Genomic DNA, 16234 nt, shown 5'->3' on the forward strand with positions numbered 1-16234 from the left:
TGAATGAGCCAGTTACTGCTGTGGACACCTACGGCTCAATCTCGGTGGGGACCTTAATGGTGTAGACTAGAACATGTCTGACGGTTTCCCATATGAGGATTGAAGAAGCTGGGGTATTTATCCTCCAATTCCCATCCATTATTGCGTGAGGTAGCTCTTAGGGCTGGAACCTTATTGTTCAGTCAAGCACCTCCAATGGCTAGAAAACAGACTGTCCCAAGTGATTACAAAAACGCAAGCATGGACTGAAAGGGCACAGTCCAAGAACTATGGTGGGGCACTGCTGGAGTCAGCTACAGCTAGCATTCTGCTTTCCTATACAACCTAAAGATTACTCAGGCTATTGCTGGTTGCAGGGAAACGTCTGCAGGATTATGGAGGGATCCATATAAATGTGTTGTTCCTATGATAAATTTGAGGAGGTAATAGAATGCTTTTGACAGTATGGCAGCAGCTTCTTCAACAGTCAATTAACTTACAGCTTTCTGTTTGGCAATGCAAAATACCCATAACCCTAGCAGGTACAGGACAGCTAATGTGTATAAAGACAGAAGAGCAACTAAGAGAAACATTTTCCACTAGATAACTCTGGCTTCAGTTTTACCAAAGGTTGTGGAACTATTACCTTCCAGGCTTTGCAGTGCCTAAGAGCACATATTGGGCTCTTGGGAATTTTATTAAACATTGAAAGACACTTTTCAGAAGAAAAGCCCCTTTACAAATGGGGCGATTAAAACCAGACATTCTCATTATAGCAATAAAATATCTGTGCTCCATAAATTTAACAAAGTTAATCCCTTTTTGGCTCCCTAGGACTGACGAATCGTTTCTGAAAATTCAGTGCCAGGCTCTGGAGAATAGTCTCTCTGCTCTATTCAATTTATTTGTATTTAGTCATTCTGATACGTCATAATGTTTATTCAAAGGAAGCAATCATTCGGGATCCTTATTTGTGGTTCCCAGCATAACTTTATCCTGTATAAATGCCATTTTTCTCAGTAGGCGCCAAGTTCCAGTTGCTACAGAGAGCTCTCTGCTTGATGTGGCTTCGTCATCTTAATCTCTTAAGAAGGGTGCTAGGGAGCTGTTTGCTATTTAGCTCCCTAAACCATCCTCTTATCAATCGCGACACTTCACCCCAATGAGTCAGTTCCTCAATGGATCTCAACAAATAATCTTCACTTCCTGGAAAAGTTAGGGTTGCTTTCCTTAGCTGCCAGGGCTGAAAAGGAAACTTGGTCCTAAATATCCACGCCCCAGGGGCAGCCACTTGGGCCAGCATGTTGCGCCCTTCAGCTTTCCGCCCGCAGGTGGCAGCAGCGGGCTCCGAAGCCTGTCTCTGCAGGTAGCAGCCGCTTCACAGCTTCAGGCCGGTGCTCAGCGGAGGCTGGTGCATCTCCACTAGGAATCCACACCCAGCTGGGACTGCTGTGAAGCTGAAGTAACTGAGTATTAAACTAGTCTCCGACTCTTTAATATTTTAAGTGAAAACAAACAACAGTTTGAAGCAGCAACAGCAACTCATTGCATCCCTATTCCCTCCGGTTGCTAATTTTTCCCAACTCCAGCAGCAACTCGGTCCCCTTCCCCAAGCAGGGTCGGCTCCGTAGCTCTCCGCGCTCCGACCCTTCAGATCCTCGGGAGCCCAGGGGAGCCAGGTGCTGGGCGGTGCGTCCGGTGCCGCCGCGCCCCTTCTCGCCACCTCTGGCCTCTCCGCCACTCGGGCTTTCCGGCCGCTCTGGATGCCTCGGTTGCACCCCTGTTCCATGACCCCAGCCTCCTTCCCTAATCCTCCTCCTCTTCGTCCCTTCTCCCCCGAGCGCGCGCGCACACACACACACTCGGTTCGCTCCCGCGGAGTGGCTCTGGGAGCACGACCGACTTCAGCTCAGCAAACCGCGGTCATGCCGCCCAGACTCCTCGCCCCGAGGCCCCGGTCCCCGCCGCCGCCGCTTTCGCGCCGCTCCTTTCCGCCTAGACACCGCCGCCTGCGGCCGCCTGGGCGGCAGCCCCTGCGGTCCTCAAAGTTGGCCCCCTGGGAGGGGGCGGCAGGGAGCAGGTTGAAGGATTTGTTGTAGGAGGAGGATTCACACATCTGGGCGAAGGGAGGGGCAGCGCCGCTGCTGGGACGCGGCGCGGACCCGCATCATTGCGCGCAGCAGCCGCTGCAGCAGCCGCCGGGGACCGCGGAGCCCGGACGCCCCCGCTCGGCCCGCGCCCCGCTCCCCGCCCCACCCCCGCCCGCCGGGCCCAGCAACGCAGGGTGCCTAGGAGCCGCGGGCTGCGCAGGGAGGCGGGCAGCGGCCCTCGCGCGCTTCTGCCGCCCCCGGAGCCGGCGCGCGGCGAGCGCAGGGCGAGCGCGCGTCGGGCGGCGGCCGCGCTGGGGGGCGTGAGGCGAGCGGCGCGGAGAGCGGCAGGGGCGAAACTTCGCGGGCCAGATGCCCGAGGGCGCGGCGGCACTGCCAGGCTGCCGCTGCTGCCCCTGCGGGCCCCGGGCGCGTCTCCGCAGGCGGCACTGCCCGCGGCGCGGCGTGTGCACCGAGCGAGTGAAGGTATGTGTGGCGGGCGCGGCTGGAGCTGCCGCCGCCGCCGCCGCCGCGCCAGCAGGTCCTAATGCCTGTCACTTCCCAGGACGCTGGCAGCAGCAGCAGCCCGGAGCCCCCGAGCCCTCGGCAGGTTTGCGTGTCCTTCCCCGCGATCTGATTGGATAAAGTGGGGGCTCGACGGTGGCCGACGTGGGACAGTCTGGCTGTGGCAGGGGTCTCGGAAACCATGGGTTATTGCAGTGGCAGGTGCACGCTTATCTTTATCTGTGGCATGCAACTGGTAAGTGACACTTGGGTCCCCTTATTCTGTAATGTGTCTTTGAGATAGTGGGCAGGGGAGTGCAGCAAAGGGTCTGCCATTGACTAGAATGGACGAAAAAGATAAAAGAGAAGGTGACAGATAATATTGCCTATATTGAAGATGATTTCAGGGAGACGCACTCTGGGGTACAGGAGAGGTGAGCCTTTCCGTTCCCACCTATTTCTGTCCCTCTTAAGACAGTTTGGCAGGTGCGGGTTAAACTTGTCTTTAATTTCTTTAGGAAAAGCAAGATGTAGCTCTTGTTCTTTATGCTTTGCATTCCTATTCATGTAACAACGTGATTGTCACCTACAATTTACCGTACAGGTGTTAAACAGAGAAATACGGAATTTTGGACTTTTCTTCTCTATACTAATTTTGCAGTATCTTTGTTTCTTCATAGACATGTTTTTTTTCTTTTTTTAAGGAAAATGTTGTCTTTAAGTATAATGCTCTAAAAAAACCACTGTTTAGGGCACATGGTATCCTTACAACAGTCTAATTTAGACTGTTTGAGTTTTAGCCACATTGAGTTTTTAAAGTATGCAGATTGAACAAAAATACTTAGGTGAACTCAGCAACACCATTGTCATAGACGGAACCAGTAACCTTTAAATCACAATTAACACAGACAATTCCAAGAAAAAATATTCTGTCTTACATTATGCATATTATTGCTCCTGAAATAGATACTGTTGTCTGATCCTATAGGATGGAGAATTGTATGTACTTTTTGAGGAATGTTGTACAGTTGCAAAGAGGCAAGGAACCAATAATGGAAAACGTCATGTCTCTGAATTTCAATTCCCTAAGGGCAATGGAAGGAGGGTCTGAGTAGAGGGTTGAGAGGTGAAAAATATACCACTCTAAGTGGTTAATTTGAGGTAGGAGCTACTTGCTCACACTTGTCATTAAATATATTTCCTTAGAAAGTATAAATTAACTGGAATAGTCATGTACGTTTTCAACAACTGTTTCATAAAGGTTAAAGTGACTACAAGGCAGAAGATGTTTAAGTGTCCAATCAGTAAAGTGTTCAAAAGAGCAAGGATTTGCCATTGAAACTGGCAGAGGAATTCCTTAAGTGTTCTTGTTTATCAGTTGTCGTGAAGCCCATGAGTGTTAGTTATTGCTGCTTTGTGTAATATTAGCTGAAACAGTGCTTTTTGTTGTGTGTTGTCTTAGGATGTTTTTCTTTCCCATGAAAGTTATCTGATGGTGTCTATTTTGATCTGTGATTTATGCGCTTATGCACTTGGTTGTAAGACAAAGATGGAACTATAAATGTAATTTTCAGAATGTGGTAGTTTCTCAATGATGTGTAAACCAGTTTATTTTTCTGTACCACAGATTCATATAAGTTTTGCAATGAAGGATTTTTACTCTTAATAATAAAGCTAACCAAAACAATGAGGGAGTTTACTTTGTTAAACAACCCATTAGGCTAAGTCTGCCAAACTGTATAAAGGTTTTCAAAACATTCTTATTTTTATATATTATTCAGAAAAAGAATACATTTGCTGATTCACTGTGTGAAAGCATAAAAATGTGAGAATGAGTGGGTGTGTAGATCATTCTTATGCTCTTTTCGATTTAAAATTTGAAAAATGTGATTTAACTTCTAATCACGTAATATAATAGGGCTTTCTTATGGCAAATGTATGCACTAGGTCTATATGACATTTTGTGTGATGAATACAAACTCCTCAAGAACTTGATTTTAGAAAAACATAAATATACCAGTAGGGAAGCTATCTATTCAAAGTAGAATGATAAAGCTAAAGGTTCCTTTGTGTTTTTATGTGCTCACATATGTGTGTATGTACATATGCTCTTGAGTACATGCATGCATCCATACATACAATGGTGTCTTGGAGAGTTGCACCATCACTTATGAAACAGAAATTCTGAATTATAATTAAGTTCTCTAACAGAGTAGATGTAGCTGTAATACAGAAGAGCACAATCTAAGTAAGTGTATATTGGAATCCTAAGGAGTTTTTATATTATATGAGAATCATGTGATTTTTCCCATTCAGACTTTATGTGCCACCAGGCTAATATAATTAGCAGCCATGTTAATGCAGATGCAGAACAAAAAACAAAGGACAAAGAAAATGCAATTGTTTTGATAGGGTGAAATGATCACACCTTAAAGGACCTCAGAGATTCTTGGTAATTGTTGCTTTTTGGAAATACAGTATTTGATTTTAAATAAAATAATTCTTTTGCAAATTAATAGTTGCAAAGCCCTGCACTAAAAAATAGGTGGGTGTGTATGTTTTCCTTTGCTCTCAATAGATTTTTAAAAACTTTTTATGTCTTTGCGCTATTATGAGTAGATTGTTTTACAAATAAACCAGGTTTCTAGACTAAGTTATGACTCATGTACCATTGACTGAAATAAAAGTTAACCCAGTTTTGTTTACTTCTCAAGTGTTTAGTATGTGTTCTTGTAACATTTGGGCATCTTTTTTTTTGGTAACTGTACAGGAAAAAAGGCCAAAGAGACTCTAAGTTAGAAACTTTATTCAGTTGCTTTATTACGTGACTTGATTAAGGTTCTGGAAACGTTAATCTCCAGTCCTCGGAGCAAAGTATTTGTATTTTAAATAAATTTAAGGGAATATTTACATCTGTACCAATTTGCAGCTAATCTTAGGAGAGGATGAGGTGGCTTTTGGTATTGTGGATATGGTGATCTCATTTATTAAGTTATTATCAGACCAGACACGGTGTTTTGACCATTTAACAATTGAGGGACAGAGGCAGATTCTTCAGAGACATTTACCTGTCAGAATTCTATATCTGTGCTTTAAATTAGTTAAATATACATTTAATTTAATGTTTGGCAGACTACAAGTATTGATAAACATATACTCTTCTCAAAAATCAGGAGATCCGTTTATAAAACAAGAAACTAGAATTCCATACCATAGAGATTCATACAAAACTTCCATTTTATGAAAAACTGTTTCCATATATATCATAAATGAAAATCTTTGAGTTGTATGGTTATGCCAACTTCAGATTTTAGGGTGATTCCTACGTAAAGGAGTATGATCTCTGGAAACAGATTTACTCCATGTGCAGAATCTAGAGCTTAAGCTCATAATCTCAAGAAGGTAATTTTCTTTTTACCATTGCTGTCCTTAATACTCAGAAACTGAAGATTTCAGATAGTAACAAAAATCATCACTGCATTTGCAATGGTGGATGTAGTGGTATAGGACAAGAATTTTTTAACTTCTTATTTACTATTTGTAACTTTCAACTTGTGAAAGTTTTGGCATGTTTTCCCCAATGTTTGATTGAATCAGAGTTCTTTTATAAATGTGGAAAAAATTACTCTGATATCTCTCAGTGTGAAAAAATACGTTAAAATATGAAAGAATATAACTTAATTTAGACTGAAAGGACAGATTTGTTTTCAAGTAAGGAAACTCAAAATCCCCTATTTTGTACATTAGACCTCTGGGTGGCACAAAACATGTCATAAACTATTGAAAGAAAGTTTAGATTTACACTCCACAGAATAACACTTGAAAAATGCCACTATTGCCATGGGCTGTATGAAATATTGTTAACTTGGAGCAGGTGCAACTAACAATTAGGTTAGTACACATTGTGTGTGCAGCTGTGTGAAGGAGTACATTTGAAACTTAATTAAGAATGATCAGTTACTTTCTATCACAGGATTGCTAACCATTTTCAAAGGTACATATTTTTTTTCCTTAAGATGTTGTGAGTGTAGACTAAATTAAAAACAATTTTATTATAATTATGGAATACTTCAGTGATCATGATTTTCTGCAGTGTTCATAATCATGTGCTATTTTATTACTTTTTAGAAAATAAAGCGTTGCCGTGAAGTAGCTTGAAAAGTGCAGGTAGAATCTTATGATATTCCTAGTATACTTCTGACAAGTTTGACGGTTTTTCAGAAGTTTATAACTTTATCTGCCACAAAACTTCCTGGCTCAGAGAATTTTAACTTTTTAGGATTCAGATGCCATTGATGATAAAATCTTGAAGTTGTTAACCAAACTTACTCATGAAGAAGACTGAAAATCCCCATACAATACTTTAGAAACTTATCATGTAAAAATATGTTGAGTTTGCTAAGTTGTAAAATGATAACTTTCTTCTTTTTAAATGTTTTCTATTTATGCATCCTGAATATTGTTGCACATGGTTTTGTTTTTAATTTATTCTCACTGTAATTCAGCACTACTCTTCTCTGCCTTATATATACCAGGAGATACCTAGAAACTTCTTCCAGTGTCCAACTCTTCTTTCTTCGTTCACAAAGCAGGTAGCGACTTATTTTCTTGAATACAGCTAAAGTTTCAAAAAGTCAACCCATGTGGAGCTGTTCTCCTGCTTTCTCAAATAAAGGCTTGGATGGGCAGCATTTTTTCTGCAGAGTGCCAGAGTCATCTCTGGCGTGGGGCCCGTATGTGGGTAATGACCCAGAAATGCAAATGTGCTTTGCTACCTCCTTTCCCTCTGATGCTGCTTTACTTTGAGGTCAGATTCTCTACTTGCCCAGTCAGGAATTTCAGAGTGGAAGTCAGGGATTCCTTAAAATAGGAAGTCTTTATTTTTTGTTTTTTATTTTTAATATGTGTGTGCTTGAGAGAAATAAAATCTGAGAGACAGAAACATATTTTAACATTTCTATGTTGATCCTGGAAATATAAATACAAAAGTTAATGGCACCAATTGCATTAAATATTCGTATATACAGATAATGCCTACAATTCCAAAGGTTGTATTTCAGTTATGTTATTTGGTAGAATTTCAAACAGTGCAGTATACTTTTTTCATAAGCAGTTTTGAAACTAATATTGCTATTAATGGAAATTACCCTATTTCCAATAACATACAAATGTCAGAAATGAAACACACACATAGGAAAAATATTTGTTTCCCATTTTTTTTCTGATATAATGAACTCTTCTGATTTTTGTTATTTTTTTCCCCTCATGGAAACTTGATTGTTGTTTATTATCAATATAATAAAATACATAAGCCATCAATATACAATGTATGTAGGGCTACCTTTTTTCATAACAATGATAGAATAAGTACTCTATTTATTCCTAATTTCTATAGGATGGAAATAAAATTATATGAAGCATTTGTTCTTACCATTCCCAAGAAATTAAAGCACATTTAAAAATTATGAAGGAACAAGATAAACTTCTATATCATTTTCTTTCTCCAGGTTATGGTAGAAATGAAGTTTATAACTTGGTTTTCTCCTCTTTTAGTATTTCAGGAGTTCATATTTTGTAATACTGCTGTGCACATGTGCGCACGTAATAAATTTGTTACGCTTTTTCTTTTGTTAAAAAATATTTCAGTTGTGTTTAGATATAAAATGCTCAATATATAAAGAAATTACTAGCTTCATCTTCCTGAAATAAGTATTTTTCTTTTTCTTTCCTTGAATTATAAAACAGGCAGTGGGTCTAGCTTATAGGAATATTCTAAGATTTAATCTTATGCAGGTATAGACTCTTTTTGTTTTTCCAACCTGAAATAAGAATAAGGTGACTTCAAAAGCTTATGATTTTTACCCTTTCAGCTAGTTGTGGATCACATGCTAACTTGATCCCTGTAAAAACTCCTTGAAATGCTACATATAAACTGATTTTTATGTGCATTTTGAAATAAATTATTTTTTCATTTCATGCATTTTTAAATAATTTGTTATGCATTTAAAAATCTAGTTTTATAAAATAATAATGAAAACTATTATTTATTGGAAGCTTGTTCTTGGCTAAATATGTTTCCCCCCCCCCCCCCCCCCCCCCCACTGAATCCTCTCTGGTAATCCTATGAGATAGGTAATAGACATTAATATCCTCACTTTACCAGGGAGGAGATGGAGGCCTTGAAACGTTAAGCTGTGTTTTTAAGTCACCCTCTTAGTAAGTGGAGAAGCTTGGATTCAAACCCAGGTCTGTCTGAATCTCAGCCTGACTCTGAACCTGTGCCACACTGCATCCCTTCCATGTAAAATAAAACTATAGCAGCCTCTCATGTTTTTTTTAATTAAAGAAAGTAAGTACCTACCTACTAATTCCTTAGTGACCCATTAGTCAACACCTAGGTTTAGAGATGTGGGGTTGATTGATGTCAGGCTCCTGTCCAAACCTGACCGACTTAGGTAATCTTGGGGTTTGACAACTATGAGCAGCTGGTGTATGGACTAGAGAATGAAAGGGCAGAAGGGGAAGCTCCCCGCTGCAGAGCAAGTATCCATTGCTGTTCTCATGCATTTGGGCCAACTTTTGACAGATAACCATGAAATAGGGTCTTGGAAATTTGATATGTAAGCTTAAAATGTATTATATGGAAAGAAAAAATATATTCATTTTTTTTAAATCCAGCTCTTTTTAAAACCACTCCTTGATGAATGGCCAGTGCACAGTATTGTTATTTGCCTGTTTTTTGTTTGTTTGCTCGTTTGTTTTTTACATGCTCCAAATCCTAAATTCATCCAGACCACCATTGACCAATAATATTTGCCATAATTATTGTACTGGGGAAGAAAAAGAGTAAATATGTTATTTAAAATATGTGTTGAATATGCTTGAACACATTTTGAACCTGAGTGTGCATCAGAATCTCCTGCAGGATTTTTAAACATAGATTTTTGGGCCCTCTCCTAGAGTTTCTGACTGCAGAGGCCTGGGCTAGGACCAGAGAATTTGTATTTCTAAGGAATTCCCAGATGATACTGATGTTGATGATCAGGCACCAAATTTTGAGAACTACTGGCCTAGAATATGTGTCTTCACCTAATGGTGTTACAAGAGAAAGTGAACCTATTTTTGAAATTCTTCAATCCAACTAGATAATTAACTAAATTCTTCCTATGGCCTTCTACTGATATGAGAGAAAACTTTTCTTCAGGACCTATTTCGGACTTTTAGCTTAGTTCAATTCAGAAGTTTAAATAGGAGAAATGCAAGGTCTTTCCAGCGCGTTTGTGTCTTTGTAATGTATTGAAATATAGAGGAATCTGAAAGCAAGCACCCTCATGTCTGGTAATGCTAGAACAGAATTGGATCCTTCACCTGCCTCTCTTTACTAGCCTAGCCACTCATTAGGGTAAGCACAGCGCTGGGGTGGAGGTTGTGGGGGGGTGGGGGAGAGAGGGAGAGAGAAAGAGAGAGAGAGAGACTGAAAAAGTACTGGGCTAATTTAGAAGCTGGATTTTAATATACCGAGAGAGAGAGAGAGAGAGAGAGAGAGAGAGAGAGAGAGACTGAAAAAGTACTGGGCTAAGTTAGAAGCTGGATTTTAATATACCAAGGAGCTTAGTGCTTCTGTATTGGGTGACTAAATAACTATGACTTTGCTTGAGACATTTGTATTTCTGGGTGCTGTTTCCTCGTTTGAAAAATAGGGCAAGTAATTCCTGACCTATTTACCCTATAGAATAGGAGTATCTAGGGGAGATAATATGCTTAAAGTTAACATCTTTACAGTTTTAATGTTTTAACCTTTCAGAACAGTCCATCTAGTGAGCCCGGGAGTAGTTAAAGGGATGTTTATGGCCAGTGGCCCTAGTTAGAACAACTAGTTTTTTTTCATAGAATCATTTTTTTCTTCACCACCCATAAATTTTGTGAGGCTTTATAAATAATTAAAACACTAGGTACAGGTAGTTTGAACTAGATAATGTGCTATGTGCCTGATATACGTACTTTAAGTATTCATTAAAATGAAACTTGGATTTTACAAACAAGTCAACATTGTTCTTCAGGCCATTATTTCTAAAACTGTGTTCTGTGGACACTAGTTCAGCAAGTCATTCTACTGAGCAAGAACTCTTATGCCCCCCACCGCCCCCACCCTCAAGGGTCACAGTGCATATTAGCATATTAGCAGCTACAGGAAGTCCTGCACTGAACCTCTGCTTAATTCCATTTAACTCAGCAAATATTTACAGAGTGCTTGCAGTGAACCAAGAAATGTCTTTTTCTGATATCCCCTATTAATCTTCCATGGAACTAGCATTTTCAGCAATACTTTTCAGTGAAATATTACTCCAGGCTAATGATGCAGTCTACAAGTTAATATTCAGTGATTGCCTAAACAATATTTAAAGGTTAAGAATTCAGTACAGAAACTCAACTGATTAAACAGATATCTAACAAATAATGCATAAAGATATTTAAGAATATAGAATATTATCAAGTTACTAAAACAAATGAATAGAAACCTGTTTTCAGATGCTTGGCTATTTTATATTATATATGTTCACTTGAGTTTCTTGAAATTATGTTTCGGACACTAAAATCAAAACCCTTAACTGAAGCTCAGTCAAGTCCAATTGCTGATGTTGCAAAGAGGTTGACATGTTGCAGTAGTTTTGGAACTTCTGATATTTAGAACTCCAGAACACCTTGGAGAGGGCATTTGCAGAAGCACTTTCGTTTTAAGGCAGTGGATGAGGAGCAATGTCTGTATCCTACATCTCTAGGCAGGCTAGCTTTTCCAGCATCTCAGCCTACATATTTGCCTTAGGCGGGGGAGTGGTGAAGAGTCCTCATACTGACTTTTGTTTTTTAATCAATGCATTACACTCTAAAACAGTAACACATTTAAAACCCCCAACAATGTTGCATTCTTTGGAAACAAATGAGTCTTAGTTTGAAATGGAGGAATCAAATTGGTACACCCTACTCTTAACAGAAGTCTTTGTGTGCATCTGTATTATTCTAATTACACAACAGAATAAGGAGATATTTCAAATCCTTTAACTGACAGCTGTGTATCAAATGATGGAAGCGTCTATGTTACATGTGAACTGTTCGGTGGTAGGGAATTCATAGTATCCTAACCTACACGGGCTTGTAGCCATAAGAGTTATACAAGGTGGATCACCCAGAGTATTATTTGTATTATAGTCTCTGACACCACTTGGAAACAAAAGTTATAAGAACCTCTGCAAGCCACAATGAGAAGAGAAAATGATACTGGGGTGGAGTGCTGCCTTCTGTGGTCTTGGCCCCTGGAGAAGGGCTGTGCTGATTGTCCCGGGATTGAGCACTTCTTTTGTTATGGCACCTGCAGTGGTGGAAGGCACCTTGATGCTGGGAATCATAATTCATCCCTGTGGGCATAGTGATTCTGACCTCACTCTCTTGTTAGTCTATAAGCTAGAGATCAGGTACCCTATAAGAGATGGCATATGAAGGTTTTACCTGATTGCTTTGAAGTGCAGGGATGATATTAGGGTTTGTGGATATGTTTATCCCTAGTTATTGGGAACTGTTATAGAATTACATATTTGAAGGCTTTTAGAAACTGTTGTAGATTTGGCCAGGTGTGATGGCTCATGCCTGTAATACCAGCACTTTGGGAGGCCGAGGCTGGTAGATCACCTGAGGTCAGGAGTTCGAGACCAGACTGGCCAACATAGCAAAACGTCATCTCTACTAAAAATACAAAAATTAGCGGGGCCTGGTGTTGCGTGCCTGTAGTCTCAGCTACTCTGGAGGCTGAGGCATGGGAATTGCTTGAACCTGGGAGGCAGATGTTGCAGTGAGCCAAGATCATGACACTCCAGCCTGGGCAACAGAGCGAAACCCCATCTCAAAATGTAGATTTGATGATACATAGGTGGTATATAAAGAGCTCTGGACCTTTTTTTTTTTTTTTTGTCTTTTTTTCTGTTTAAATAAAACTTGCTCACAACTTTAGTGATTAGTGAACCTATAGCCTGAGATTTTCTCAAATATTGGAGCAATGTATAGGATTATGTGTTTCTTACCCTTATCAACAGGAATTAATGGAGTTTCATTTTTGACCATGTTTTATAAAATGTGGTTCCGTTTTATTCACCCAAAAGATAGTAAATTACAGCTGTTCAGTAGTATTTATGAGTTTGCCTTTTCTATGCACCTGGAATTAAAGGCTTCTTTCATTTTCCTACAAGGCAGGGGGTGGAGGGATGGGTGGAACTCCTGAATGTTCAAAAGCAATTAAGTACTATTCTACTTAAAACAATGTTTTAACATTCATTGTGAATTGGAATCCACAATAAATCGAATTAACGAATGAATTCATAGATTAATTTTCTTAAGAACATATTTCTGGTTTTATCAAAAGCGTTCCTGGGAAGTTTCACAGGCTCTTAGAGATATGGGGCAATGCATTTTTAGTTTAACATTTTATAGACTGCCCTGGAATAGATTTATTTTTATTCAGAAAAGCTGCCTTAAAAATCAGGCAAATAGCGTAAGTTCAGTTTACATTTAGTAAATATAAATCTTGCAACAACAATATGTGGTGACATTTAATTATATTCCTCTTTTATTAAAATCCTAAAGGTAGACCTGTGGTTTTTACTTTCTTTTCGTAAGAAAGAGGTGTTAATGATCACTCTGTTACTGTACCTAGCTTTACTCACACTCTGTTAAGTACCTTAAACTCATGTCATATTTTTTCCCTTACATTGAGAGAAATAAACCCCAATGAATTTTTTTTTTGAAGTTTACATAGTGATTTGATGCAAACTTTACACACAAACTAGGGTCGTTGCATATTTCCTACCGGTAGGCCCATCTTTTAATTTAATCTTTCATAATGTGAATAAAAATTTATATGCAATGGATGAAGAGCCAGACGTGCAGGCCCTGCCCTGGATGTTGGGAGCCGAAGACCCTGGAAAACATTTGCCTGGAATGGTTCTTAGCCTGTAGTGCTGTGTTGCAGTCATGATCATTTAAAAGTGAATGAAGTAATGAATGAATAGTGGGAGGAAATTAAGTAATTACTAAATCAGCTTCATCAAGTAGGATTTATGAAATGTCCACATACGAATAGCATAATGAACATGCGCTGAATAAATGGTGTGTTTCTACCCTTTGGCAATTAGGATATGATGTAACTGAAAAGAATGTCAAGCCGTGTTTCTATCGTAAATCTAGTATCTAGTGGTTTTAATAATTCAAGATTAGTTTAAATTGCAAGCTGTTCTTTATCATTTATTTATTTATTAAGCCATATTAATTACTTCCTTATGCTAGAAGCTAAACATGTTTTACTGTCTTTCATTCATTGTGTACTATAAAATCACATTTATACTTACTGTAAATAAGATCAATTTTGGTGAGACATAAATGTGGATGTCTGGGTCATTTTGCCCCATTTTAAAGTGTTAATTCATATAAGTTTAATTCATATTATCTAGTATTTGATGCATTTGATGCAACATTACTTCCAAGAGTTTTGTTAAATCAGAACATAAATAATGAAGTTAATATTGTCTTTATTTTTCATATCTCTAGAGCAGTAGTTTTGAACGTTTTTTGTTTGTTTTTAGCTTGTTTGGCATGGAATCTTGCAAATTTGATAAAAGCTACTAACTCTCTTACCAGGAAAATGGGCTTCAAAAACTTGTGAACTCAATCTGTGAAACTTAGATGAAAACCCCTAGTATAAATTCTTAATTTTTTTTTGTCTGCCATTTCATGAAGAGCTTCTGCTTATCAACAATTTTGATTCAGTTATTTTGAGCTCAGGAAACATTTAAGAGATTATATACATACTTGATATATACAATTATATATTGTAAAGATATACGTATACACACACACGTATGTGTATATAGTGTGCAAGAGTGTGTGTGTGTGTAATGCAAAATTTGAGAACCCGGGAGTAGAGTTGGGGAGTAGAACCAAACTGACCTCTGTCAAGCAGATTAAATGTGGCATGTAGATATACCGTTAATATAGGGCAGCATGATAAGAACTTAAGATAATTAAGAATAAAATACAAAGGAAATTTATGGGAAAGATTAGTTATCTCCTCATAGCTTGATCAAACAATATATGGGGTACTAGTATACAATAGGGAGGATTTCTATAGCTAGAGATTGCAAAAAAGAGTATCCCAGGTGGAAGAAATGATGGTAGTAGAAAGGTGAGAATGAAAGAGAATATGTGTGGGACAATGAAGGGTCCAGATGAATGGCAAGTAGGGAAGAATTGTGAGGTGACTTAGGGAATGGAAGGGATAGGAGTCTGGTTTAGTCTGGTTCATGGTTGAACTTGAGCTCCTTGGAAGGAGTTTGGGACCTTATAGAATAGGATATAGGTCTATAGGTGTCTGTAGATGTTAATCATCAAGGCGTATGTCCCAGTGCCCTACAGTAGAATAAGAAACAACACAATGTGAGAGTGAAGGTTGGGGTTTGGAGCGAGCCCTGTGTGGAATGTGAGGGCAAAGTAGTAATAAATTAAAAGATGGCTAAACTGCTTCAAAGTCCCCGGTGAAATTAGGTGGCAAGCATTTGTAAGAGAACCAATTATTTCTCCATCAGCACCCAACTTTCTAAGAATTGGAATGAAAAAGCAGAAAATGGAAGTTGCAGGGCTTGTGAGAGCTCTAAGATGACAGTGAGAATAAAATGTCTGAGCACAGGTAGGTGTGGGTGGGAAACCATGCTGTCAGAATGGGAAGGGGTAGTTAGATGATTGAAATGCCAGGCAAACATTTGAGAATAAGGAGGTGGGTACAGCAGAAGTGAGACAATAGAAGAGGTGAGAGGTAAGGTGGTGGTGGTAAGAGACAAGAACAGAAGTCTAGATCTTGAAGAGGAACACTTCCTGGATGACGCAAGGCCCTTGATTGGCCACCTAATTGGTAGAGTGTCTAGTTATTGAGAAGGACAGGAGGCAATGAAGCTCAGCTGTTAGAAGAATCATCATTGTACATTTTGGTTTTATTAAAGATGCTTGGAAATAAGAGACCTAAGAGGAACACAGTGAGGAGAGAAAAAGATTGTTCTGGGGGTTGTATATACTGGTGAGAGTTTGGGGAGAGTTTGGTGTAAGCAGATGAAAGGAGCTGGAACAGAATGATGTTTAGGGAAAGTCTGGAGACAACTGGATGGTGGGGGATGATTTTGGAGGAATAGAAATGTTTGTTTAATGAATATGTGAATGGAGTGATGACGGAAAGAGTAAGGTAGGCTTCAGGCAAAGCATTTTTCTCAATGTTCACAACATTGCCATTTTGGAATGATAATGATAATTATTTGTTATGAGGAGCTGCATTGTGTATTATAGGATGTTTAGCAACATCCCTGGCCTTTATACACCAGTTGGAGTAGCATACGCCCCGTTTTGACAACCAAAGTGTCTCTAGATTTTGTCAGATTGCAAAATAGTCCCTTTGTCGAGATCCTCTGAGCTAATGTAAAGAGCTGGAAAGAGCACTTAGAAATAACAGGACACTTTCTTCAGAAAGAGTTTGGATTGTCCAGAGGGCAGCTGAGGAGATTGTCAAGGGAAAGACCAGACTGGAGCCTAGCGGTTGCAGACCTGTGAGAGTCATGCTCTTTATCCTGAGGCCTGTG

The 16234-nt window shown here is 39.4% G+C and overlaps 1 protein-coding gene across 5 annotated transcripts in view; it reads left to right on the forward strand.

Annotated features, from left to right (window-relative positions):
• Positions 1-2435: 2435 nt before the first annotated feature.
• The window catches only part of NKAIN2 (sodium/potassium transporting ATPase interacting 2), a 1022574-nt gene continuing 1008775 nt past the window's right edge, over positions 2436-16234 (forward strand). For 2 of the 5 annotated variants that reach the window (XM_063813414.1, XM_001152524.6), the window contains exon 1: positions 2436-2826. Coding sequence is in view for 1 of the 5 variants with exons in the window: in XM_001152524.6 (XP_001152524.2) it covers positions 2773-2826 (54 nt within the window). In the remaining 4 variants the exon portion in view is untranslated. The remainder of the gene's footprint in view (positions 2827-16234) is intronic. The other 3 variants (XR_008548836.2, XR_008548837.1, XR_008548835.1) reach the window with 3 other exon arrangements.

Source organism: Pan troglodytes, chromosome 5, assembly GCF_028858775.2.
Source record: "Pan troglodytes isolate AG18354 chromosome 5, NHGRI_mPanTro3-v2.0_pri, whole genome shotgun sequence".
Taxonomy (NCBI): Eukaryota; Metazoa; Chordata; class Mammalia; order Primates; family Hominidae; genus Pan; species Pan troglodytes.